At 41.4% G+C, this 25,707-nt stretch overlaps 2 protein-coding genes across 3 annotated transcripts in view; one reads left to right on the top strand and one right to left on the bottom strand.

Annotated features, from left to right (window-relative positions):
* The window catches only part of LOC127963156 (FYVE, RhoGEF and PH domain-containing protein 3-like), a 36,879-nt gene extending 27,028 nt beyond the window's left edge, over nucleotides 1-9,851 (bottom strand). The window contains exon 1 of one of the 2 annotated variants that reach the window (XM_052562912.1): nucleotides 9,684-9,851. In XM_052562912.1, the coding sequence (XP_052418872.1) occupies nucleotides 9,684-9,705 (22 nt within the window). In that variant the 5' untranslated portion in view covers nucleotides 9,706-9,851. The remainder of the gene's footprint in view (nucleotides 1-9,683) is intronic. The other variant, XM_052562911.1, reaches the window with a different exon arrangement.
* Nucleotides 1-25,707, top strand: part of cdk11b (cyclin-dependent kinase 11B) — a 376,069-nt gene that overhangs the window by 307,277 nt on the left and 43,085 nt on the right. The window lies entirely within an intron of this gene.

Raw genomic sequence — 25,707 nt, 5'->3', positions numbered from 1 at the left:
ACCAACCCATAATAACGCTGCCGACACGTCTCCATGGCAACTGATGACAGCGGGAGGGAGGAAGAGAGAATGGAAAAATCAGTCAGGAAGGACGAGTGAAGCGACAGACAGCTCAATAACCGGCTAGATCTATGAGATCAGAATAATATGATGATTTACTGCTCAACAAACATTTCTGATTATTATCAGTGTTCGAAACAGTTGTGCTGCACAGTATTTTCAATACAAACACACGGTTTAGTCTTACATGCAGAAAACAAATACAACTCTTATATACGATCTGTTGCAGGTCATTTTTAACACTTGACTGTTCTTAACTCACCGGCTCCAGGAGTCACACTAACAGGTTGAATCATCCAGTATCTTGTGTTTATGGGCTGCTTGGCTCACTTAATATGAAGCTTGAATGAATTAAAGATCATACTTTTTTCTATTTTTAACACGCTCTCATCCGATCAGGTTTCTCTGTCTCTCTGTATCTATTCCCCTGTAAAACTGACTGATTTCCCCACCCCATCCCTATTCCATGACAATGTTGAAGTGGCTGCTGAAAACTTAACTCTTTTGTCACCATCAGACTTCATCCTTAAATAAAAATTATAATAATTTTCTTCTCTTTACTTAATCCCCTGTTTAGCTTGTACTTATTTGAACAATGCCTGAAACTTGGTAATATGAGCAATTTCTGTGTCTATTTAAGATTGATTACTTAATGTATTCCCCAAATTGTAAGTTGCTTTGAATAAAAGTGTCTGCTAAATAAATAAATGTAAATGTAAAATGTCTCTCTCTCACACACACACACACACACACACACACACACACACAGAGGTCTCCAGCTTCATGCTCTGTCATTCAGCAGCAGGCTGTAGTTTCACATACACTGAGCAGCTCTTCACAGACTCTCTCTGGGAACGGATGTGAGGCGGTGATGCTGGTTTTGCACTGGGATGTTTGAGAAAGTGGAATAAGGAACCGATGGTTAGTAAAAAAAAACTGAAAAAACAAACAAACTGGCTGATCTTAATAAGAGAGGAAGCAGAATTTTGAGCCGTAGAGGTTCAGAATGATCTGAAGGTGAGTAAGTGATGTCAGGATTGTCTTTTTGAGTGAATTGTTGAATACCGTGTCCTTCAGTCAGGTTTGACAGTAATGAAGACTAACATCTTCAGACCATCAGCTGAGTATTTGAAACAATGGTAAACCATTCACTTCCTCACTGAAACCATTCTGTGTCACTGTTCCTCCTAAATTAAAAATATGAGGAAATATGAATATTTTAGACAGATGCTCCAGTATTGTAATGCCGAGAGTAACAGATGTCAAACAAACCACTGTCATCATGACCTTTACAATAATAATCTCAGAGGAATCATGCTAAGGTCTTGAAGAAGGATGGAAACCAGGACAATATTCCTGACATTTCTTTCCATCACCTATTACAATATAACAGTGCAGAATAACTGCTCATTACTCCTATTTCACACACAGATTTGAAACAGGTAGTGTGTGTTTGAAAGGTCACATGATCATTAAGCTGTTCTCGTACTGCACCTGAACAAAAGCAACATCACTCCATGAACAACTAGGTGTACACTTCACATCCACACACATCATGCAGATTTCATTCATAGTGAATTCACAGGAACATAAACTAGAAGACATTACTATCAATCAGTGATTTGAGAGTGTCTGTGTGCCATTCTATTAGTGTGAGACTGATCAGGTGATGAGAGACGAGATCGGGCAAAGGATTATGGGAAATGGAGTCAATATTTTTCTCTGATTAAAGCCAAAATATTAAATGGCATGGATGTATATTTACTGAGTAATCCACTATTTTGTAGAGGGGGGTCAAAACAACAATTTTTGGGGTAAAAATGATGGCAATGATGTTATTTTACAAAGAGATTGGTAGCTGTATTAGTCAAATCTGCTGATTTTTTGCAATCTCTGTTGCATTATATGCCAATGGTGACAGAAAAAGCACTTTTCAAGTTTTTTCCCCCAAAGTTTGCATGCCTGTAACTTAAGACATATTAAATAAACAATAGCCTTTTAGATTTCTGGTCTTAACAAACTTTTCTTTTGATATCTACATTTTTAAGGCCCTCGATGGTTCAGCTCCAGAGACATTAATATGGTTCTAGGAGTAAACTGTAAAATTGTGCACATTTTCAGTGGTCAAAAACTAAATGTGGCTCATTTTGCATTCAGATGATAATTATTTTCTTTTAAAGAGGAATGTCTGAAGAACAAATAATGCTGAGTGCCATAAATACTATTTTCCAAAGTTTGTGTATCTGTAACTCAAGAAGTTTTAAAGATATCTAAACTTCCTTTTAAATTCCGTCTATTATTGGAATCTTCATTTTCAAAGCCCTGTATCATTCAATCCCATTCAAATGTAAAAACTGTGCAGGAAAGAATCGTAACTTGCTTTTTTTTTTCTTTTGATTTTGGGTTGAAATATGACCTGGATAAAACAATGTTCTCAGGAGAAAAAAACAAAACACTAACATAATGTGGTTAAAGTGTGCTATTTGCACACACTTAATATAATACAATTATTCTTTACTACTTCTTAAGATAATGTTAAGAACATTTAAGTGTTCTCAACTGTGCTATTTTGAGACACTATGAAAATGAACTTAAATGTTCTTTTAACACTTTCTCTGTATTAAAAAATGCATTTATTTACCAACTGTAGTATACTTGAGGTGGGTTCAAGTTTATCTTTATCTAGTAAGTAGAAGTTAAGAAGTACTAAAGAATAATACAAAAATTAAAAAAAGAGCACTTTATGTACATTATGGAAGTGAACGTTTTTCACTTGGGTTTGTAAGAAACAATCCAACACGACAGGAGATTTTTGGTTAAGATATGTACGTGTTTATGCACACACATACAGAGTGACTGATTTATCATGTTTAGCTTAATGCATGGAGACAAATTTCAGGTCTGTTGTCATGGTAAACTTGACAGGCCATAAAACACACTGCACTGGTGTAACACACCAACATTCACACACACTTCTCCTTATATGGCAGTCAACACATGTGAACCACAGCAGAACTTCATCAGACATGACAGCGAGTCAGTGGAGCTGTGTTTCCCATCTGAAGAGATGGGAACTAACCAAAAGCTGCCGCAACATTAGCATGACAGCAACTGTTTTCTCAATAGTTTAGAAACTGGTCGAAATCAAGTAGCACAGCAATTTTAGAGAATCAAAACATTCATAGATTCGTCCTAATGAAGCGGTCACTCTAGAGCTGCCAAACTACACATGTAAAGAAGAATACAAAAAAGTGTGAGTAAAAGTCAAGCAAAAGAGCAGCAATGAAAGACTTGCATTTGTTTGGCATGTCATGAGAGAGAGGCACATACTCACTGCTGCAGGAAACTACAGAAAATCAGTGCTTATTTTAGTAGTCTTATTTTCACAAATAAACATCAGTCAAATCCTGGACAAATACAGTTCTGTGTTTAAACTTCACTGGAGCTGATTATGACAGATCAGTGTGTGGAGGAGATGAGCTGCGACCTCTAGTGGTCACACACACACACACACACACACACTCACTCTCTCTCTCTCTTGCTCTCAAACTACACACACCAGTCTGTCAACCTAAGCATTAAACTGCTCAAGCTCATGGCCCTGACGGAGACCTGTATCTGTGCAGACTTCCAGACTCTTATTATCTTAACCGAGTGTCAACTACTGCTACTCACAAATCAGGCAACTAACTGGACCTTATTCACACAAGACACTGCTCCACTGAGCATGTTCTGGTTACTCCACTGCACATGTCGGATCACTTCCTCCTCAATCTTAACCTCAACATGATCCCTGACACATCACTTACCCCTCCACATGTCATCTTTTGACATAACCTATGCTCACCCTCCCGGCTATCTGCTATGGTTTCATTTTGACTTCCTTCCCCTAAACTCTTAGCATCTCCTGATGTTAACAGTGCTACTGATACCACTCTTACATCTTGTTTAGACACTGTTTGCCCCTTATCCTCCAGGCCAGCCCGTAACACCCCTTCTGCCCCTTGGTTATCTGATGCTCTACGCGAACACCGTTCTAAGCTTAGAGCTTCTGAAAGGATGTAGCGCAAATCCAAAAATACTACTGACCTCAATGTGCATCAGTCACTCCTCTCTTCCTTCTCTGCTTATCACATCATCAACACATCCCTCCACACTGGTGTTTTTCCCTCATCATTTAGACAGGTTCGTATAACTCCACTACTTAAGAAACCCACCCTCAACCCATCTCTTTTAGAGAACTACAGACCGGTTTCGCTTCTCCTTTTTTCTTTGCAAAAACACTTGAACGAGCTGTGTTCAAACAAGTCTCTACATTTCTCACACACAACAATCTCCTCGACAGCATCCAATCTGGCTTCAGAAGTGGACATTCAGCTGAGACGGTCTTGCTCTCAGTTGTTGAAGCTCTAAGACTGGCAAGAGCAGAATCCAAATCTTCAGTCCTTATCCTGCTTGATCTGTCCGCTGCTTTTGACACAGTTAACCACCAGATCCTCCTATCAACCCTACTGGCGAAAGGCATCTCAGAAACCACACTTCAATGGTTTGAGTCTTACCTATCAGATAGGTCCTTCAAAGTATCTTGGAGAGGGGAGGTGTCCAAGTCTCAACATCTAACTACTGGGGTGCCTCAGGGCTCAGTTCTTGGACCACTTCTCTTCTCTGTCTACATGGCATCATTAGGTTCTGTCATTCAGAAACATGGCTTTTCATACCACTGCTATGCTGATGACACTCAACTCTACCTCTCATTCCATCCTGATGATCCGACGGTAGCTATTCGCATCTCAGCTTGTCTAACAGACATTTCTTGCTGGATGATGGACCATCACCTTCAACTCAACCTTGCCAAGACAGAACTGCTTGTGATTCCAGCAAACCCATCGATTCATCACAATTTCACCATCAAGTTAGGAATATCGGCATAACGCCTTCAAAAACAGCTAGAAACCTGTGTGAAAAGAAACCAAAGAAGCACATAATCACTTTCTCTGACTTTATCTTAACCGTTCCCTCCTGATGGAATTGCCTACCCAACTCAATCAGAGTCCTTAGCCATCTTCGAGAAATGGCTAAAACACATTTATCTTCCATCTACAATTGACCCTCTTACACTAGCACTCTCTATTCTATTTCTATTCTATTTACTTGTTTTAGTTTTATTAATAAAAATAAAAAAACTTAACCATGGGCATAGTTAGGCCATTTTTTAAGGGAGCTATAGCTTCATAACCTACATAAATTCATTATCGTTTCAGTCCCCTTAAAATTTCATTTGTAAACAGCTCCAGATTTTGATCGGCTCCTCCCTGTCTTTTCAATCGGCAGACCGCGGCGCTGCAGAGCAAGAAACAGCCTTATTTTTAAGGCTATTATTATTATTTTTATTATTATTATTATTATTATTATTATTATTATACGTTCACTGGGGACTGAGCCGCCCTAAAGTGAAAATCCTAGAATCGCCCCTGACCTTGAACCTCTAACACTAGCATTCACTGTTCTTTTTCTATTCTATCTACATGTTTCTATCTACATAATGTATCTAAATAATTTTCTTTTTAATTATTATAAATTATAAAGTCTATGCTAAGTCTTTTCTATTTACTTTTAATTTATTATTAAAAAAAAACTTGTTACGCGTAGGGATGGGCGTATCGATCTTGAAGTACTGATATATTGATACTGACGTGAGTATTGAAAATATCGATACTCAAACAAAAAATACTGATACTTAGATTAGGTGTGTTTTATTTACCAGTGTTTTTTTTTATTATTTAACAAAAAGCATTTAATTGGACAAATAACCTATGTTAGTGATGTCACGGGAGGAGCCAACGACAGACACAGTGGCCGTGGCGTCCCCCTTTTCGGTCCAGGGTGCGAGGGGCGGGGGCTTCTTCTAACGGTCGCATCCTGCTCTTTAGCCGCGGTCCTTGCAGGGGATGGACTGCCCGGCATCCTCCCCATTGGGTGCGGTTCTCGTCCGGATCACGGGTCCGGCAGCTCATGTCTCTGGTGGCGCGGGAGTCCCTCAACGCACCCTTCCTGGACCACAAGGACACCAGTGTGCAATGCATGCACGGGGAAGAGACCGGTCTGTCAAGGAGAGGCACATTGGGCTTTTAAACAGCGGCGGTGATGAGGCTCCATTCACATCAGGTGTGCCCCATCACACACAAGCCCTGACTCGTCCAGCGCCCCTCCTCTCACACACCCACTCCAGTCGGGAGCCTGGTGAAGGGCGGCGATTTAGGACGGGGTGCCGATGATAACCAGGGAGGAGGCAGCTGACTCGTCACAGTGTACAATTGTGCACCAATGACTCACTTCTGACAGAGCATTCAAACAAGGCTGCATTTCCCAAAAGTATCATAAGAAAGCATTAAAGCTTTCGGGAACAGCAGCCCCGAAAAATGCTTATCAGAGGAAATAATTTTTTTAATACATGTTTGAGTTATTTCACAAACTAATTTAAAGTGTATCTTGCATAGCTTGGTGCAATTACGTGTATTTAAATTGATTAGGGCTGCACAATTACCATATTTTTCAGACTATAAGTCGCACCTGAGTATAAGTCGCATCAGTCCAAAAATACGTCATGACGAGGAAAAAAACATATGTAAGTCGCACTGGACTATAAGTCGCATTTAATTAGAAACAAGAAGCAAGAGAAAACATTACCGTCTGAGAGGGCGCTCTATGTCTTCAGTGTAGACTACAGGAGCAGCATAGAGCGCCCTCTCACGGCTGGAGACGGTAATGTTTTCTCTTGGTTCATTTCTCCCGGTTCATGTCAAATTAATTTTGATAAATAAGTCGCACCTGACTATAAGTTGCAAGGCCAGCCAAAGCCAAACTATGAAAAAAAGTGGGACTTATATCCCGGAAAATATGGTAATTGAATTTCTAATCGCGATTACAATTATGGATGCCACAATTATATAATCATTCAAAGTGGCAATTAATCGTTCAAAGTCAACCATCTTATTCTGCACGCTTAAGATCAGTTTTTTTTTGTTTCTACATGATTATAATGCCATTCATATTGTCACTTGTTTTTAATTTAAAGAAGAAACCAATCCGATGTATATTTGACACTTCAAGCTTAAAGGGGGGGTGAAATTATCGTTTTCACTCAATATCCTGTTAATCTTGAGTACATATAGAGTAGTACTGCATCCTTCATAACTCCAAAAAGTCTTTAGTTTTATTATATTCATAAGAGAAAGATAGTCTGTACCGATTTTTCCCAGAAAAACACGACCGACTGGAGGCGTGACGTGTGGGCGGAGCTTAAGAATCACGAGCGCGAATAGGCTTTTGTGTTGAGAGCATGTGGAAGCTGTGACATTACCGTGAGGGAAAACCCATCCTCCAAAACAAACCATGGCTTACGGTCAGATTCAGCCGTTTATTTATGATCCAGAATCAGATCCAGATGCTGAAACTGAACGAGAGCAGCAGCAGCAACGACTCGCTCCGAGCGGGGCTCGAACCGGGGTCTCTGGCATGGGAGGCGGATGCACTAACAAGGAGGCAGAGATATTTGAAGCAGTTTTACTCACCGCATGCGGTTCCAACACACCATCGTGACCCTTTTTCCTTGGGATTGCATCATCCTTAAGAAATAAACGATACACAAATCCGTCGTCAAACTGGGCCTTGTGAACAAGCATCTTCGAAATGCAGGGAACAAACACAAACACTTGCACAACTCCATTGATGCTCTGTAAAAATAAACTCCATCCACTGGTCCCTTAATGCTGTTTCTCTTTTGGTAATCTGTGCAGGGTTGTCTTGCCCTGGCAACCAAAAACACACTTCTTTTGTGACATCACAAGTTTCGGAAAGTTTTTTTCGACTATGGCTCTGTGTGACGTTAGATGGAGAGGAATTTCCTTCTATGGGTCCTGAGGCACTTCTGCCGGAAGAGCGTGCGCTCAGGACCCATATAAGGAAATTCCGCTCCATCTAACGTCACACAGAGCCATACTCGAAAAAAACTTTCCGAAACTTGTGACAAACCGGAAGTAGTATTTTGGGAACAAAAATACTCCTTCAAATGTACAACTTAATTTTTGAAACTTTGTCCATGTTTAACATGGGAATCCAACTCTTTAACAGTGTAAAAAAACTCAGTATGCATGAAATAGCATTTCACCCCCCCTTTTAATACTATAGAATAGCACTAAAGGTTTTTTAGTTTGATTCTTTTCATCTAAAAATGCGGCATGCAATTGCATCAAACAATGGTATAAATTTCATTCAGTGTAAATTCTGATAATCGTAATTAATAAATTGCAATTAAAATTTCAAGGAAATAATCAACAATTATGATTTTTGTCATTAATCGTGCAGCCCTGATATTGGTCATGTTCTATTCTGTAATGTTAATATAAATCATACACTGTCAGAATAAAAAGATTGCATTTTATACATGCAACAGCTTGTCACTGCAGTCCCTTATGAAAATAAACCATTGTTTTATTAAAGTGATCGTAGTTCAACTATAGTGTTTGTATATTTCCATGATTACCACTACAGTAAACATATTTGATCCATTCTCTCGTGTGCTGCTGTAAGTGTCTTTCCACAAAATCCCCACGGGAGGTTTATGAAGTGAGAGAAACAGAGAGAACGGGTCTGTGGAGGAAGATCTGATGATGAAAGAACAAAGCCTGCAGGGTGTTTCTGCAGAGAGGCCAAAAGAACAAGAGCACACAGCAGAGAATGAGAGAGGAAGAGAATCAAACCTCAGAGAGAGAGAGTCATGAGGATGAAGTCATGACCGAGAGAGAGAGGAGACCGCTCGGTGTGTGAAAGAGAGATGATGAACTGGCTGTGTGACTAATGGAAATTAAACTTGCGTATTATAAACTTATCCAGTCCATCGAGAGCTTTCACTGACACCATGCTGCAAACACCAATCGTCCTGAATGTCTTGAGACTTCCCAGACGAGTGAATCACCACACGAGCTCATGAGTCCGGCGGTCAAGCACAGGAGAACATCACACACCGGACTGACTCACAGCAAAGCTGAAACTCACTCATCTAAAGGAGAAGTCTCAACACACTGAAAAAATACAATGGCCAGAAGATTTCGGGAGGAATGTGAGCTACACATGCTTTCATGAGATTCAACATCAAAACTTCATCATGCAGCAGAACATGCTCATGCAACCACCCCAAAACTGTTATTCTCCTCACAGCTTTAACCAAAAACCCAACAGCATCACAGAGAAATGACTGATGAAATCACCAGATATAGTTTAACAAGCTGGCAAAATGAATCCACACGAGCCCAAGCAGAAAGCCCTGATCTCCTTCATCTCTCAAGTGTTCCTGGACACACTGAGGGTCACTAGTGTTTCTGCTCAGATCTGTGTCTCTCAGTACCTCCAGCAGGTCTCTTCCCAAACCACATGATTACACAGTTGTGTCTAACTTTATTTCTCTGAGGAATAGAGGCAAACATTAAACTTAAATGAGAGCTATACAAGAGCAAGTGATCAAATGAAGCTTTCCTCTGGGACACACACACACAAACACACACACACACACACACAGCTTTGACACGGTCTTCTCTACAGTTTGCATGTAAAAGACACACACTGACCGCTGGCGCTGGATCCTCGCATCGTGTTCGGCTCTCAGGCTTCATCTGCTGGACTGAGATCAGTCGCTTTCCCCGTCTCTTGTCCGGGTCTGTCCATACATCCCTTCATTCTCCGTCTCTCGACTGGTTTTCTGCAACAGCTGTTTTTCTCACACAACGACCGACTGAACTATTAGTGTCCGATCAGCAAATGAATCGTTCTGCTGAGTCGATTCTCATGGATGATTCAGTGGCACTATATAATTCACTGAATCACTGATAATTCAGTGCAAACAAAAAAATGTGTGTATATATATATATATATATATATATATATATATATATATATATATATATATATATATATATATATATATATATATATATATATATATATATATATATATATATATAATTTTAGTAAATTATTACTAAATAATTTTAGTAAATGACTAGCACTAAAAGGTGGAGTGTAGTGGTGAGGAGTCATGGGGTTTGTTGTGTGTTTGTGGAGGCCCTCAGGAGCATCATGACACACTGAGTCTTTGTGTTTCTCTTTCATACTGAGACCAAGTCATTTTTGTTTTACAGAAATACAAGTGAACAAAGAACAATATACTGTTTGGCTGCCAAATGTAGCCTATTCAAAACGAATGAGAAGAGATGAAAATGAAAAGTTTCATGCACTGTGAAAGGAGTTTCTGTGCACTGTTGATGGGAATTCAACTGTGTCATCATTTAGTCTATACAAAACTGGTTAGCAACATTCGTGAGTAGCTTCCTTTGTGTACCTCAGAAGACATGAGGGAGAATAAATCATTTCACGAGTTTGTCTTAGCATTACTGCTAAACAGATGTGGCTTGATGTAATGGAGGGCTCCGAGCCCCTGAAGACAGAAAGACTGATAAATATACATGAAAAGAGGAGATGGGGAGGAGGAGGGATGCAGAAAGAACAGAAGTGTGTTATACTTGGATATTAATTGTAAGATTAGCTGGGCGTACTCCTCCTGATATTACCTTAATAACTTCAGTAGTCTTGGGAAGGTTATTTGGAAATGTAATAGGTTACAGATTACAAGTTACTCTAACTATTTCAAATACTTTATTAATGTAACTGATTACATTTGATTACTTATATTTAAAAACAGCAACTTCTTAATCAGCACTGTTACTGTTAGACTTTCTATGTCCTTCATCACTTGATTTAAGATGAGAGTCATCAGTAAGGAAAATTTGATCATAAGCATTAAGAAACTTGTTATTTTAATTATCATCAATGAGTTTAAGAGATTTAACAATAAGCAAACTCTCAGCTAGAAAGACTTTAAATCTAGGTAATATCTTGAGAAATGTGTTTTTATGAATACAAATGTACAATGACACACACAGAAATGAACAACCAGATCAACAGCATGGACCAGATCACTGCCAGAAAAATACAGAAATATATCCTTCAGAGATGTAACCTGATTGTGATGATGGAATAAATGAATTAAAGTTTCTTCAGAATACAGTTAGAGATATCAAAAAAGCATCTGGATAGGCATCAATCACATCATGCAAAATCTTAAAATGCACCTCTCTCTTATTTTATAGAAATGCTAAACAATTTCAGTGAGTAACTATGTTTTCTTCCAATGAAAGCTATCAACTTCAGTGCCGAGAAAAGCAAATAACTTATATTGACTTCTGTACTTTTTTATTAATGCTAAACCATCCAAAACAGTATACAAAAAATAATACAACCATCAACATAAAATTATAAAAAGTAATAACAAAACATATACCTAAATAATAAAAATAAAAGGGTAGGTTTTATTTTTATTTTTTTACTCACATGTCATTAAAGATAGGAAGTGATTTACAGACAGATACAGTTTTTAAAGCTTTTCTGTAGGGCTTTTTCCGATGCATCAATTAATCTAACGATTAATTTTTTCAGAGGGATTCGATTTCGATTATCTCCCCATTAATTGACAACTAACAATTTATACATGTTGATTTACATATCTGAATGAAAAAAAAAACATGAATTCCTTAACATTGCAATATGTTTATTGCTCTTAAAATTACAAAATAAAAGACTGACTAAGAATGCATTACTTACTTACTAAAAAAAGTTCTTCTTTCAGATGAAAATAACAACAACTTGATGTCTAGCATTCAATAAAAAAGGTCACCCAAAATACTTGTTTAGAGCAATTGAAAGAATACAGTAACCAATGTAAACTTGAGGGCTTTAAGCTAATACAGAGAGTGCTTTTCCAAAAAATAAATAAAAAAATTAACAGTGGGAGCCAGCAGCCTGTCATGGAGAAAAAAGAAATCTCTGAACTTGTTACTGAACTCTTGGTTGTGTGTCTCATCGTTAATAAATTGTTAACTCTCATCTGTTTCCAGTTCCTCCTTCACCCAGTCGTCACAGAACGATCTCACCACCATGGAAACAGCGAGCACCCTCACGGACTTCATGCACCACAGCCTTAAACGCATGGATCAGCAGCAGGAGAGCATCTCAAACGCCGGACGCCCAGATCCATCAGCTCACATCTCCCACTGTGCCCATCGCACCGCCTGCACCGTCCGTCCCCCTGGAGATCCCCCAGGACCACTTCCGGCCACAGCCGCGACTTCCAGCGCCTGAGAATTATTCTGGTGAGCCAGCATTTTGCAGAACTTTCTTAACCAAGTGTTCAATGCATTTTGCTCTACAGCCTCGCACCTTCGCCACCGAGGAATCAAAGGTGGCAATCACCATCACATTACTGTCAGGCAAGGCCCCCCTATGGGGGACGGCGGTGTGGGAGAATCAACATCTGTGCCTCGTTCCACACCCTCTCAGAGGAAATGAGACGGGTATTCGATCGTACCGCGGCTGGCAGGGAAGCCGCTCATCAACTCTCTGAACTCCGTCAAGGCTCATCGTCAGTGACTGATTATTCCATCGAGTTCCGCACCCTGGTGGCCGCGTGCCAGTGGAACGAGGCCGCGCAGTGGGATCAATTCCTGCATGGGTTATCCGACCGTGTTTAGAAGGAAATCTATCTCCTCGAGCTGCCCTCCAACCTCAACGGACTCATCGACTTGGCTCTACGAGTGGTCGCACGGATTAACCGTCTGGGTCGCCAACCCAGTCCTACACGTCCTACCATCTCTCCTGCCAGGGGGTGCTCGAGTCGAGAGAACACGGTCGGTGAATTCAATTCAATTAAATTTACTTTTATTGCCATTGTCATTCAAGAACAACAACGAAATTACGTTGGAGCACACAACAACAGTACATGATATATTAAAGTGCACTAACACCAGTCCAGATCCCATCCAAATATAAGATAATAATAAATAATAACTACCCCCTATGTAAACATAGACATCAAAAGTATGTAGTTGTTAGAACACAGAACCAGTGACAAGATACTTACAAAAAAGAAGGGTGTGGTCAAAGTTGGAATTGATGTAATTAATGCAACAGTGCAAAGTCTAATAGTGACAGAGGGCACGATTTAGCAGCCTTACTGCATAAGAGTACAGGCTGTTAGCCAGTCTGGTTTTACTGGCACCAATTGACCTGTACCTTCTCCCTGAGGGCAGCAGGTGGAACAGGTGGTAGGCCGGATGATACCGGTCCCACAGAATGTTCTTTACTCTCTTCAGACAACGTCTATCATAAATGGTGCTGATCTCTGGGAGAGTGGTCCCAATGATTCTACCTGCTGTTTTTACCACTCGTTGGAGAGCCTGCTGATGGTCCTTAGTGCAGCTAGAGTACCACACCAAGAAACCATTTCTCAAAGCACTGCTAATAGCACAATTGTAGAAATTTACCATCAGCTGTTTTGGAATCCTAGCGTTCCTCAGTTTCCTCAGATAGTAGAGGCGTTGCTGGGCCTTCCCCGTCACTGCATTGATGTTGGTTCCCCAGGACAGGTCCTCAGTTATAGATACTCCCAAAAATTTGAAATGTGGCACCCTCTCTACCACCTCATTGTCAATAAAGAGAGGATTGTGATTGGGTCTGCTTTTGCGAAAGTCCACAATGATCTCCTTGGTCTTTTTGATATTCAAAGAGAGGTTATTACTGACACACCATGACACAAGATGTTGCACTTCAGTCCTGTAATCCACCTCATTGTTATTAATGATGAGACCGAGCAATGTTGTGTCGTCGGCAAATTTAACAATGAGATTGGGGCAAAAAGAAGCAGAGCAGTCATGTGTGAATAGAGAGTACAGCAAGGGGCTAAGCACACACCCCTTGGGGGCCCCGGAATTAATTAATAGGGGGGAGGACAAGTGCTTGCCTATCCTAACCCTCTGTGTTCGATTTGTCAAAAAGTCCACAATCCAGTTGCACAGCGAGTTGTTTATGCCAAGATGGTACAGTTTGGCTCGAAGTTTAAGCGGCCTAATTGTATTAAAGGCCGAGCTAAAGTCGACAAAGAGGAGTCTCGCATAGGTGTTCTTGTGCTCAAGATGTACTAATAACTTGTGGAGCACGGTGGCGATGGCGTCCTCAGTCGACTGGTCCTGTCTGTATGCAAATTGGTGTGGGTCAAGTGATGGTGGTATTGCGCTCTTAATGTAATTGGTGACCAGCCTCTCAAGGCACTTGGCAGGAATGGAGGTGAGTGCCACCGGTCTATAATCATTCAGATAGGTGGCATTTGACTGCTTAGGCACTGGGACTATTGTGGCTGCCTTAAAACAGGCAGGGACCCATTAAGTGGACAGTGATATATTGTAAATGTCAGTAAAAACGTAAGTTAGCTCCGCAGCACAGTCTCTCAGCACTCGACCCATCACACCATCCGGTCCATTTGCTTTCCTGGTGTTTATGCCACAGAGGACCCGTCTTACCTCATGAGTACTCAGGAGTCAGGACTGGGGCAGGATCAATGGAGGGTAGGTGTTGCAACACAGAATCTGTGTTTTCCCTATCATAACGGGCATAGAAGAAATTGAAATCCTCAGCCATGATGTTATCAGCTGAGGAAGATGTTGATTTACTCTTATAGTCCGTGATAGCCCTAATGCCCTCCCATACCTGCCTAGGATTTGCAGAATTATTAAAGCAGGCTTCAATACGCCTCCGATATTGTTGTTTAGCAGTATTAATTCCCTTCCTTAATGCAGCCCTGGCTCTGCTGTATAAATCAGGGTCCCTAGAACCCAGCGCTCTGTCTCTAGCTCGGATCAGTTGTTCAACTCCGTGTGTCATCCAAGGTTTCCTGTTAAGATACACATGGAAATGTTTCCAAGACGTAATATTATCCACACAGAAGTTAATGTAACTCAGGACAGTGATGGTATATTCATCCAATAATTCACGAGTGTCTGTGCCCTGTCCCTTGAAAACATCCCAATCTGTGTGGTAGAAACAGTCCCGTAACATAAGGATGGCGTCCTCTGACCACATTCTCACGGTTTTAGTTATAATCCCAGTGCTCTTGATTTTGGGTGTATACCTTCAATCAATCAATCACCTTTATTTATATAGTGCTTTAAACAAAATACATTGCATCAAAGCACTGAACAACATTCATTTGGAAAACAGTGTCTCAATAATGCAAAATGATAGTTAAAGGCAGTTCATCATTGAATTCAGTTATGTCATCTCTGTTCAGTTTAAATAGTGTTTGTGCATTTATTTGCAATCAAGTCAACGATATCGCTGTAGATGAAGTGACCCCAACTAAGCAAGCCAGAGGTGACAGCGACAAGGAACCGAAACTCCATCGGTGACAGAATGGAGGAAAAAACCTTGGGAGAAACCAGACTAGGTTGGGGGGCCAGTTCTCCTCTGACCAGACGAAACCAGTAGTTCAATTCCAGGCTGCAGCAAAGTCAGATTGTGCTGAAGAATCATCTGTTTCCTGTGGTCTTGTCCTGGTGGTCCTCTGAGACAAGGTCTTTACAGGGGATCTGTATCTGGGGCTCTAGTTGTCCTGGTCTCCGCTGTCTTTCAGGGATGTAGAGGTCCTTTCTAGGTGCTGATCCACCATCTGGTCTGGATACATACTGGACCGGGCGACTGCAGTGACCCTCTGATCTGGATACAGACTAGATCTGGTGGCTACGGTGACCTCGGAATAAGACAGAAACAGACAAATATTAGCGTAGATGCCATTCTTCTAATGATGTAGAAAGTACGGTGTTATGTGAAGTGTTTCCGGTTCCAGTTTACCTAATTAATGCAGCCTAAAAATCCTTTAACGGATTTGGATATTAAAAGCATATTAGTATGTTATGTGTAAGCCAGGTTAAAGAGATGGGTCTTTAATCTAGATTTAAACTGCAAGAGTGTGTCTGCCTCCCGAACAATGTTAGGTAGGTTATTCCAGAGTTTAGGCGCCAAATAGGAAAAGGATCTGCCGCCTGCAGTTGATTTTGATATTCTAGGTATTATCAAATTGCCTGAGTTTTGAGAACGTAGCGGACGTAGAGGAGTATAATGTAAAAGGAGCTCATTCAAATACTGAGGTGCTAAACCATTCAGGGCTTTATAAGTAATAAGCAATATTTTAAAATCTATACGATGTTTGATAGGGAGCCAGTGCAGTGTGGACAGGACCGGGCTAATATGGCCATACTTCCTGGTTCTAGTAAGAACTCTTGCTGCTGCATTTTGGACTAGCTGTAGTTTGTTTACTAAGCGTGCAGAACAACCACCCAATAAAGCATTACAATAGTCTAACCTTGAAGTCATAAATGCATGGATTAACATTTCTGCATTTGACATTGAGAGCATAGGCCGTAATTTAGATATATTTTTGAGATGGAAAAATGCAGTTTTACAAATGCTAGAAACGTGGCTTTCTAAGGAAAGATTGCGATCAAGTAGCACACCTAGGTTCCTAACTGATGACGAAAAATTGACAGAGCAACCATCAAGTCTTAGACAGTGTTCTAGGTTATTACAAGCAGAGGTTTTAAGCCCTATGATTAACACCTCTGTTTTTTCTGAATTTAGCAGTAAGAAATTACTCGTCATCCAATTTTTTATATCGACTATGCATTCCATTAGTTTTTCAAATTGGTGTGTGTGGCGAGTGGGGCGGGGCCGAGAGGCGTGGGAACGAGGGGTGGGGCTCAGGTGTAGCTCATCTCCAATCACTACACCTGGCCTCACTCCTCGTTCCCACGCCTCTCGGCCCCGCCCCACTCGCCACAGTGTGTTTCACCGGGCTGCGAGGAAATATAGAGCTGAGTATCATCAGCATAACAGTGAAAGCTAACACCATGTTTCCTGATGATATCTCCCAAGGGTAACATATAAAGCGTGAAGAGTAGCGGCCCTAGTACTGAGCCTTGAGGTACTCCATACTGCACTCGTGATCGATATGATACATCTTCATTCACTGCTACGAACTGATGGCGGTCATATAAGTACGATTTAAACCATGCTAATGCACTTCCACTGATGCCAACAAAGTGTTCAAGTCTATGCAAAAGAATGTTGTGGTCAATTGTGTCAAACGCAGCACTAAGATCCAATAAAACTAATAGAGAGATACACCCACGATCAGATGATAAGAGCAGATCATTTGTAACTCTAAGGAGAGCAGTCTCAGTACTATGATACGGTCTAAATCCTGACTGGAAATCCTCACATATACCATTTTTCTCTAAGAAGGAATATAATTGTGAGGATACCACCTTTTCTAGTATCTTGGACAGAAAAGGGAGATTTGAGATTGGTCTATAATTAACAAGTTCTCTGGGGTCAAGTTGGGGTTTTTTTTATGAGAGGCTTAATAACAGCCAGTTTGAAGGTTTTGGGGACATATCCTAATGACAATGAGGAATTAATAATAGTCAGAAGAGGACCTATGACTTCTGGAAGCACCTCTTTTAGGAGCTTAGATGGTATAGGGTCTAACATACATGTTGTTGGTTTAGATGATTTAACAAGTTTATACAAAAAGAGTGAGTGGAACTGTTCCTCAGGGGGTCTATAGTGCACTGTCTGATGTGATACTGTAGCTGACGGCTGAATGGTTGCAATTTTATCTCTAATAGTATCGATTTTAGAAGTAAAGTAGTTCATAAAGTCATTACTGTTGTGGTGTTGGGAAATGTCAACACTTGTTGAGGCTTTATTTTTCGTCAATTTAGCCACTGTATTGAATAAATACCTGGGGTTATGTTTGTTTTCTTCTAAAAGAGAAGAAAAGTAATCAGATCTAGCAGTTTTTAATGCTTTTCTATAGGATATGCTACTTTCCCGCCAAGCAATACGAAATACCTCTAGTTTTGTTTTCCTCCAGCTGCGCTCCATTTTTCGGGCTGCTCTCTTTAGGGTGCGAGTATGCTCATTATACCATGGTGTCAAACTGTTTTCCTTAACCTTCCTGAAGCGTAAAGGAGCAACTGTATTTAACGTGCTAGAAAAGAGAGAGTCCATAGTTTCTGTTACATCATCAAGTTGTTCTGAGGTTTTGGATATGCTAAGGAATTTGGATACATCAGGAAGATAACTTAAAAAGCAGTCGAAGTGATGGTAGAAGTGATGGTTCTTCGATTTTGGTTCTTCGAATTTACAATTTTGGCTATATGAAGTTTACAAAGAACTAAATAATGATCTGAGATATCATCACTTGGCTGAATAATTTCAACACTATCAACATCAATTCCATGTGACAGTATTAAATCTAGAGTATGATTTCGACAATGAGTAGGTCCTGAAACATGTTGTCTAACACCAATAGAGTTCAGAATGTCTATAAATGCTGATCCCAATGCATCTTTTTCATTATCGACATGGATATTAAAATCACCAACTATTAAAACTTTATCTGCAGCCAGAACAAACTCGGATGTAAAATCACCAAACTCTTTAATAAAGTCTGTATGGTGCCCTGGTGGCCTGTATACAGTAGCCAGTACAAACATAACAGGGGATTTATCATTAACATTGGTTTCTCTGGATAATGTTATATGAAGCACCATTACTTCAAACGAGTTAAACTTGAAGCCTGCCCTCTGAGAAATCCTGAAAACATTGTTATAAATTGAAGCAACTCCTCCCCCTTTGCCTTTTAAACGCGGCTCATGTTTATAACAGTAATCTTGGGGGGTGGACTCATTTAAAATAATGTAATCATCAGGTTTTAGCCAAGTTTCTGTCAAACAGAGCACATCTATATTATGATTAGTGATCATATTATTTACAAAATGTGTTTTCGTAGAAATGGATCTGATATTCAATAAGCCAATCTTTATCATTTGTTTATCCATATTGCATTTGTTTTTTATTTGTTGAACCTCAATTAAATTGTTAACCTTAACTTGGTTTGGACGTTTTTTGTATTTTCTAGTTCGGGGAACAGACACAGTCTCTATAGTGTGATATCTAGGTGAAAGAGTCTCTATGTGCTGAGAATTAACTGACCTCTGTGACGGGAGGCAGCTAGCAGACGGTCGGTTTAGCCAGTCTGTCTGCTTCCTGACCTGGGCCCCAGTTAGTCAAGTATAAACACTAAGACTATGTGCCATATTTCTAGACAGAAGAGTGGCGCCACCCCAGGAGGGATGAAGACCATCTCTTTTAAACAGGTCATGTCTGCCCCAAAAGCTCGTCCAATTGTCTATGAAACCTATGTTATTCTGTGGGCACCACTTAGACATCCAGCCATTGAGTGATGACAATCTGCTATGCATCTCATCACCACGGTAAGCAGGGAGGGGACCAGAGCATATTACAGTGTCTGACATCGTGCTTGCAAGTTCACACACCTCTTTAAAGTTATTTTTAGTGATCTCCGACTGGCGAAGTCGAACATCATTAGCGCCGGCATGAATAACAATCTTACTGTATTTACGTTTAGCATTAGCCAGCACTTTTAAATTTGCCAAGATGTCAGGCGCTCTGGCTTCTGGTAAACATTTGACTATGGTGGCTGGTGTCTCTATATTCACGTTCCGTACAATAGAATCACCAATAACTAGAGCACTTTCATCAGGTTTCTCAGTGGGTGCATCACTGAGTGGGGAGAACCTGTTTAATGTTTTGATCGGAACAGAAGAGCGGTGTTTTGACCCACGACTACGCTGCCTCACCGTCACCCAGTTGCCCTGCTGCAGGGGGTCTGCTGGAACCGGACAATGTACAGGAGTCCCTGAGCTAGACGCATCCAAAGCCGTATCTAGAGCCTTAACATTCTTACTGTCCTCAATTAAAGTTTGGATGCGTGTCTCTAATTCTGAAATCTTCTCTGTCAGCCTAACTATTTCCCTGCATTTATCACATGTGAATCCCTCATCAGTGACAGAGATAGATAAACTGTACATGTGGCAAGAGGTGCAAATAACGATAGTAGGCGAAGCCATTACTCACCGTGCTTGATGAAATATTCTTACTGAGGTTGTTTGATGAACTTGTGAAAAACTGGAGCGAGAGAGAGGAGAGGAGAAAAGAAAACGCTAATGACAAGCTAACGAGTGCTAACGCTTTGCAGGTGTACTGCAGTCACGGAAGAGTGAACGATCAAAGTTCATCTGATAAGATTGATCGATAATATCAGAAATATGGTGTGAATTAAGTTATATTTTACAACTTAAAAAACAAACAAACAGACAGTGATAGTAAGAAAGATTATAGAGAAAAAATATAAAATAAAAACAGCTACACGGAGCTATGATTAGCTACAGAAGGCCAACAGGAAGTAGAGAAAACACTGTCCAACAGAGACACCAACAGGACCTTGAGTGTAGCAGCACTGAGAGATGGTCTGACAGACCCAGGCGGGGGTAAGCCTGGGCCTTATATGCTTCTGCTACATTTGTATACACCTGGTCCAGCGTTTTATCTCCCCTAGTAGCACATTTCACATTGCGATGGAATTTGTGAAGAACAGTTTTTAAGTCAGCATGATTGAAATCTCCAGCTGCAACAAAAGCACTGTCTGGGTGAGCCACCAAGCTGTTATTAATGCTGTCGTGAACCTGTGTAAGCTGGAATGTAAACAGCACAGATGTAAACAGCAGTAAATTCCCTCGGGAGATAAAATGTTCTGCACTTCAGCAGCAAAAGTTCAACCTCTGGACAGCACAGTCTGTTCACGATGGTGACATTTGTACACCAACAGTTGTTAATGTAGATGCAAAGTCCCCCGCCGATCTTCTTACCAGAGTCCCCAGTCCTGTCGGCTCGGTAAGCGCTGCGACCCGCTAACTCAATAGCAGCATCCGGTATGGTGCTGTTCAGCCAGGTTTCAGTAAAAATCATGCAGCAACAGTTATAAATAATCCTTTTTGCTGCTATATGTAGCCGGATCTCATCCATCTTGCTGCAGATCGACCGTGCATTTGTGAGAAAGATTGTAGGAAGCGATGGTTTGAACGGATTAGCCTTCAGCTTGGCCCATACACCAGCCCGTTTACCCCTCTTCTTCCACCGCTCACAGTGCCTCCTTCGTCGGCCTGCTCCTGCAGAGGGCACGGTAGCTGGTCTAGCGATCTCTGGAGGAATGATGCACTCGGCTAATGGGTAGTGTATTCCAGTACTCAAGTACAAAAGTTCAGAGCGGCTGTATTTTAATGTCGCTGTTCTAAAAATGTGCAATGTAATACACAATACCACCAAAAAAGTGAAAACAAACATGACTGTTGTTGGAGCTCCTGGCCGCTGCGACTGTGCGCGCTGCCAACCTGTCGATGACCATGAGCCCATGCAGGTGGGGAGAGCTCAGCTGTCACGGAGGGAGAGGGAATGGCGGAGGTCCCAAGGACTGTGTTTATACTGTGGAGGCTCAGCCCATAACACCTACTCATGCCCGGTAAAAGAGCCGGCCCAGTAGTAAACTTGAGGCTACTATCGGGTGGGATCTCCGCTGGGAAGTCCTCATCTACATCATTGACCCTCCTTCTGCTGAAACTGTGGTGGAGGAATCAATATCACGAATGTCACGCCCTTCTGGACTCCGGAGCCGAAGGTAATTTCATTGATTCTTCACTTGCACATCACTTGAACATTCCTGTCCTTCCTGTGTCTCTCCCCATCCATGTCACTGCACACAACAGCCAGTAACTGCCTCATGTCACTCACCATACCGAACCCATCACACTGCTCACATCTGGAAACTATCAAGAAACCATATCCTTTTTTCTCATGGACTCCCCTGTTGCTCCCATTGTGTTAGGTCACCCCTGGTTAACCAAACATAATCCACGAGTGGAATGGGGTTCTAACACTGTCACATTGTGGAGTGAAAGTTGTCATGAGTCTTGTCTGGTTTCTGTTTGTCTTGTTGTCCCTGTTTCTGTCTTTCAGAAGGAGAACATGGTTTTGCCAAAGGTGCCCGTAGAGTATCTGGACCTGAAGGAAGTGTTCAGTAAGTCCCGGGCTGCTTCTCTTCCTCCGCATCGTCCCTACGACTGTGCTATAGATTCAGTGTCAGGTAAGTGTCCGCCTAAGGGCAAGTTATACTCTCTGTTTATTCCTGAGAGGGAGGCCATGGAGAAATACATTTCTGATTCCTTATTCACAAAACTGGATTTATGTAATGCTTATCATTTGGTCTGCATCAGGAAGGGGGATGAATGGAAAACCGCCTTTAATACCCCTAGAGGGCACTTTGAATACTTGGTAATGCCGTTCGGGCTCTCCAACTCGCCCGAGGTTTTCCAAGCACTCGTGAATGACGTGTTGAGAGATATGGTAGATCAGTTTATATATGTTTACCTGGATGACATACTGATCTTTTCTTTATCTCTCCAGGAACACGTTCAACATGTCAGACGAGTGCTCCAGAGGTTACTTGAGAATGGGCTTTTTGTCAAGGCAGAGAAATGCGTATTCCATGTACAGTCTGTTCCTGTACATGGACAAGACCTAAAGAAATCTTCAAGAGTATGTCAAATGTTTGGTTAAAAATAAAGGTTAAAAGGGCCACATAGTATGTGGTGTAAAGGTAATTTTATTAGTATTATGAAGTGTTACTTGTCAATATTAAGTGCTCATTTTCACATAACATCGTTGTACCACTATACACATCCATATAACCTTTCTAGTACCCATAACATTACTGTACGACTCTATATTGTAATTCTACATAACACTTCTAGTACAAGTAACATTACTGTACCACTATACCTGTAAATGTTCAACTGTAACAGCTTTTACATAACTTTTAACCTTGAAGCTTAATTAATGACTGCTAATATCGTTACAATGTCTTGGATTATGTGCACTTTAGATGTTGTGAAGATTACAGATGGGCATAATTACTTTTTTTTTTAAATAAGTGAGGAGACCATCCTGCTACCCAACCAAGCACGATGTGGTCTCATGATCAATCCACCCAGACTTAAAACTCTCTCTATTGGTGCAGAGGAAGTGGGGACTGACAAAAGTTACCATTTCATCACTTTCTGTAACAGCAACGGATAATCTAATGCTAATTTCCCTGGATGGTGCGTTTTAATGCAGGGTAAAATACACACTAGTCGAAGTTTTTTTTAGTTACGGACGGATGAAATGCCATATAAGTTCAATGCCTTCTGTCAGACATTTTTTTGGGGGGGGGGGGGGGTGTTTAGTGTTGAGACAGTCAGTCTGTGTCTGTATTCATTATATAATTTAATTAAACAATATTTGTTTTTTTCTGTGACCATTTTGTCCTACTTTGTAAAAATAACACAGTTGAGAGAAATAATGTAGCAATGTGGCTTTCTGGAAAGCGGGATCACTACAGGCGGATTGCAGGAGGGTAACTTAAGGCCGGTGTCACGCTGGCTGCGTGGCGTCTCTGCTGCGTGCCAGAAGCGTGGTGGCTGCTTCACGTTTTCTGTGTCTTTACACACCAGAAGCGTGCCTGACGACTCGGTGCTGGCACGCTGCTGTAGCTGACATAAAGGGAGGCTGCCGAAAAACCAGGCTCTTGTCTTCATGACAACAATATCAACTTTATTTTTTTTTATTTATTTTTTTACACACCTACTGATAGGAAACCGTCAACAGTATTGACGGCAAAATAGAGTATGTTTGACAGGTGCAATGTTTGAAAATTGATAATTATTAATTTATTTTTTAAATTACATTTATATCTGAATTTATGCCAACCTATAGACTTTCAAATATCAAAATATCATGAATTAATATGTATTTGTGTACAAAATGACATATAAACACATTTTCCTAGTATATTTTGCCTGGAAACACTTCCAACATGCACGCGTGTCGCGTGAAAAATAGGCGTCGGTTCTATTTCTAGCATGCACGGGTTTCCCGCGCGTCTCACGCAGGCAGATTGCAAGATCTAACCTGTTAACATGGGAGCCGAATTAAAAACAGACACGCCACGCAGCTGAGACGCTTGCGCCACACATCCATTGTGTCGCTGGCCTAACGTTTCACGTAAAAAGAAAATCACCAGTCATTGGATGTGTCAATCATACATCAATTTAAATAAACATTAACATACAGTAATAATCATAAAATATTTTGATTGGGACTCCGATTCCTAATATGTTCGAGTCCGAGTCAATACCGAGTCAAAATGCAAACGAGTCCATGACAAGACCGAGACCATTAAAATACGGTCTCGAGACCGAGTCCAAGACAGAGTCCGAGTCTCGAGTACTCAACACTGTATATTGGCCATTCCCCGATTCCCGTAAGGCCCTACAGCGGTTTCTGGGGTTCGCCAATTTCTATCGGCTTTCATTCGCAATTTCAGCCAACTAGCCTCACCTCTGACAACCTTGACCTTCCCCAGTACTCCGTTTAGGTGGTCAGACGCAGCTGAGGCTGCATTCGCTAACTTCAAGAGCCGCTTCATTTTGGCTCCCATCCTTGTGGCCCTTGATCCCACATGGCAGTTCGTGGTGGATGTCGATGCGTCAGAGGTGGGGGTAGGAGCAGTGTTGTCCCAACGTGCTGCTTCGTACGATAAGGTACATCCTTGCGCGTTTTTCTCCCATTGACTATCTCCTGCCGAACGTAATTATGACATTGGCAATAGAGAGTTGTTGGCCGTCAAATTAGCAGTAGAGGAGCGGCGTCACTGGCTGGAAGGTTCAGGGGTTCCTTTTATTGTTTGGACCGATCATAAAAATTTTCCAGGCAGGCTCGGTTGCCACTTTTTCGGTCGTTTTGAGTTTACTTTATCATACCGCCTGGGTTCCAAGAATGTCAAACCCGACTCTTTATCACACCTTTTTAATCCGTCCGCCCGCCCGGTGACTCTCGAGTGTATTTTACCTGAGAAGTTAGTGGTCTCAGCACTCGTATGGGTGGTCGAGTCGAAGGTCAAGACGGCCTTACAAGGGGTAAGGCCTCCGTCCGGTTGTCCACCGAACCGTTTATTTGTGCCGGAGGAATTAAGGTAGACGTAGTTTCTGACAGGGGATCTCAGTTCATATCCAAATTTTGTAAAGTGCTTTGCAAATTGTTAGGAGCGTCAGTTAGCTTGTCTTCGGGTTATCATCCCCAAAGTAACGGACAATCTGAGCGAGCCAACCAAGATTTAGAGAGGACGTTGCGATGTTTGGTCTCCAAGAATCTTTCTTCCTGGAGTCAACAACTCTCTATGGTGGAGTATGCCCACAATTCGTTGCCAGTGTCAGCTACGGGCCTTTCTCCATTTCAGTGTAGTTTAGGGTACCAGCCCCCAGTCTTTCCCAGTCTGGAATCTGAAGTCGCGGTCCCCTCCGCTCACGCGTTTGTCCAGAGGTGCCACTGCACCTGGACCAGAGCCCGCGAGACTCTGCTCTGGGTGAGGGAGTGCACTTAGGCTAAGGCCGATCGCCACCGGTCAAAGCCTCCGGTTTACGTCGTGGGTCAAAAGGTGTGGCTTTCTACTAGTAACATTCCTCTGCGTTCCGTTTCTAATAAATTAGCTCCCAAATTTATCGGCCCGTTTACTATAACCAAGATCATTAGTCCGGTGACAGTCCGCCTCAAACTACCTCCTGCGTACAAGAGGATACACCCCGCCTTTCATGTGTGCTAAATATAAAGTGTAGTGTGTTCTCCGTTATTATCAGCTGTTCATAAGATGGATTGCCTGAGGGAAGAAACTGGTCCTGTGTCTGGTCGTTC

Source organism: Carassius gibelio, chromosome B8, assembly GCF_023724105.1.
Source record: "Carassius gibelio isolate Cgi1373 ecotype wild population from Czech Republic chromosome B8, carGib1.2-hapl.c, whole genome shotgun sequence".
NCBI classification, from domain to species: domain Eukaryota; kingdom Metazoa; phylum Chordata; class Actinopteri; order Cypriniformes; family Cyprinidae; genus Carassius; species Carassius gibelio.
Note: the sequence above shows the minus strand (reverse complement) of the source record. Positions and strands in the feature narration are given on the sequence as shown.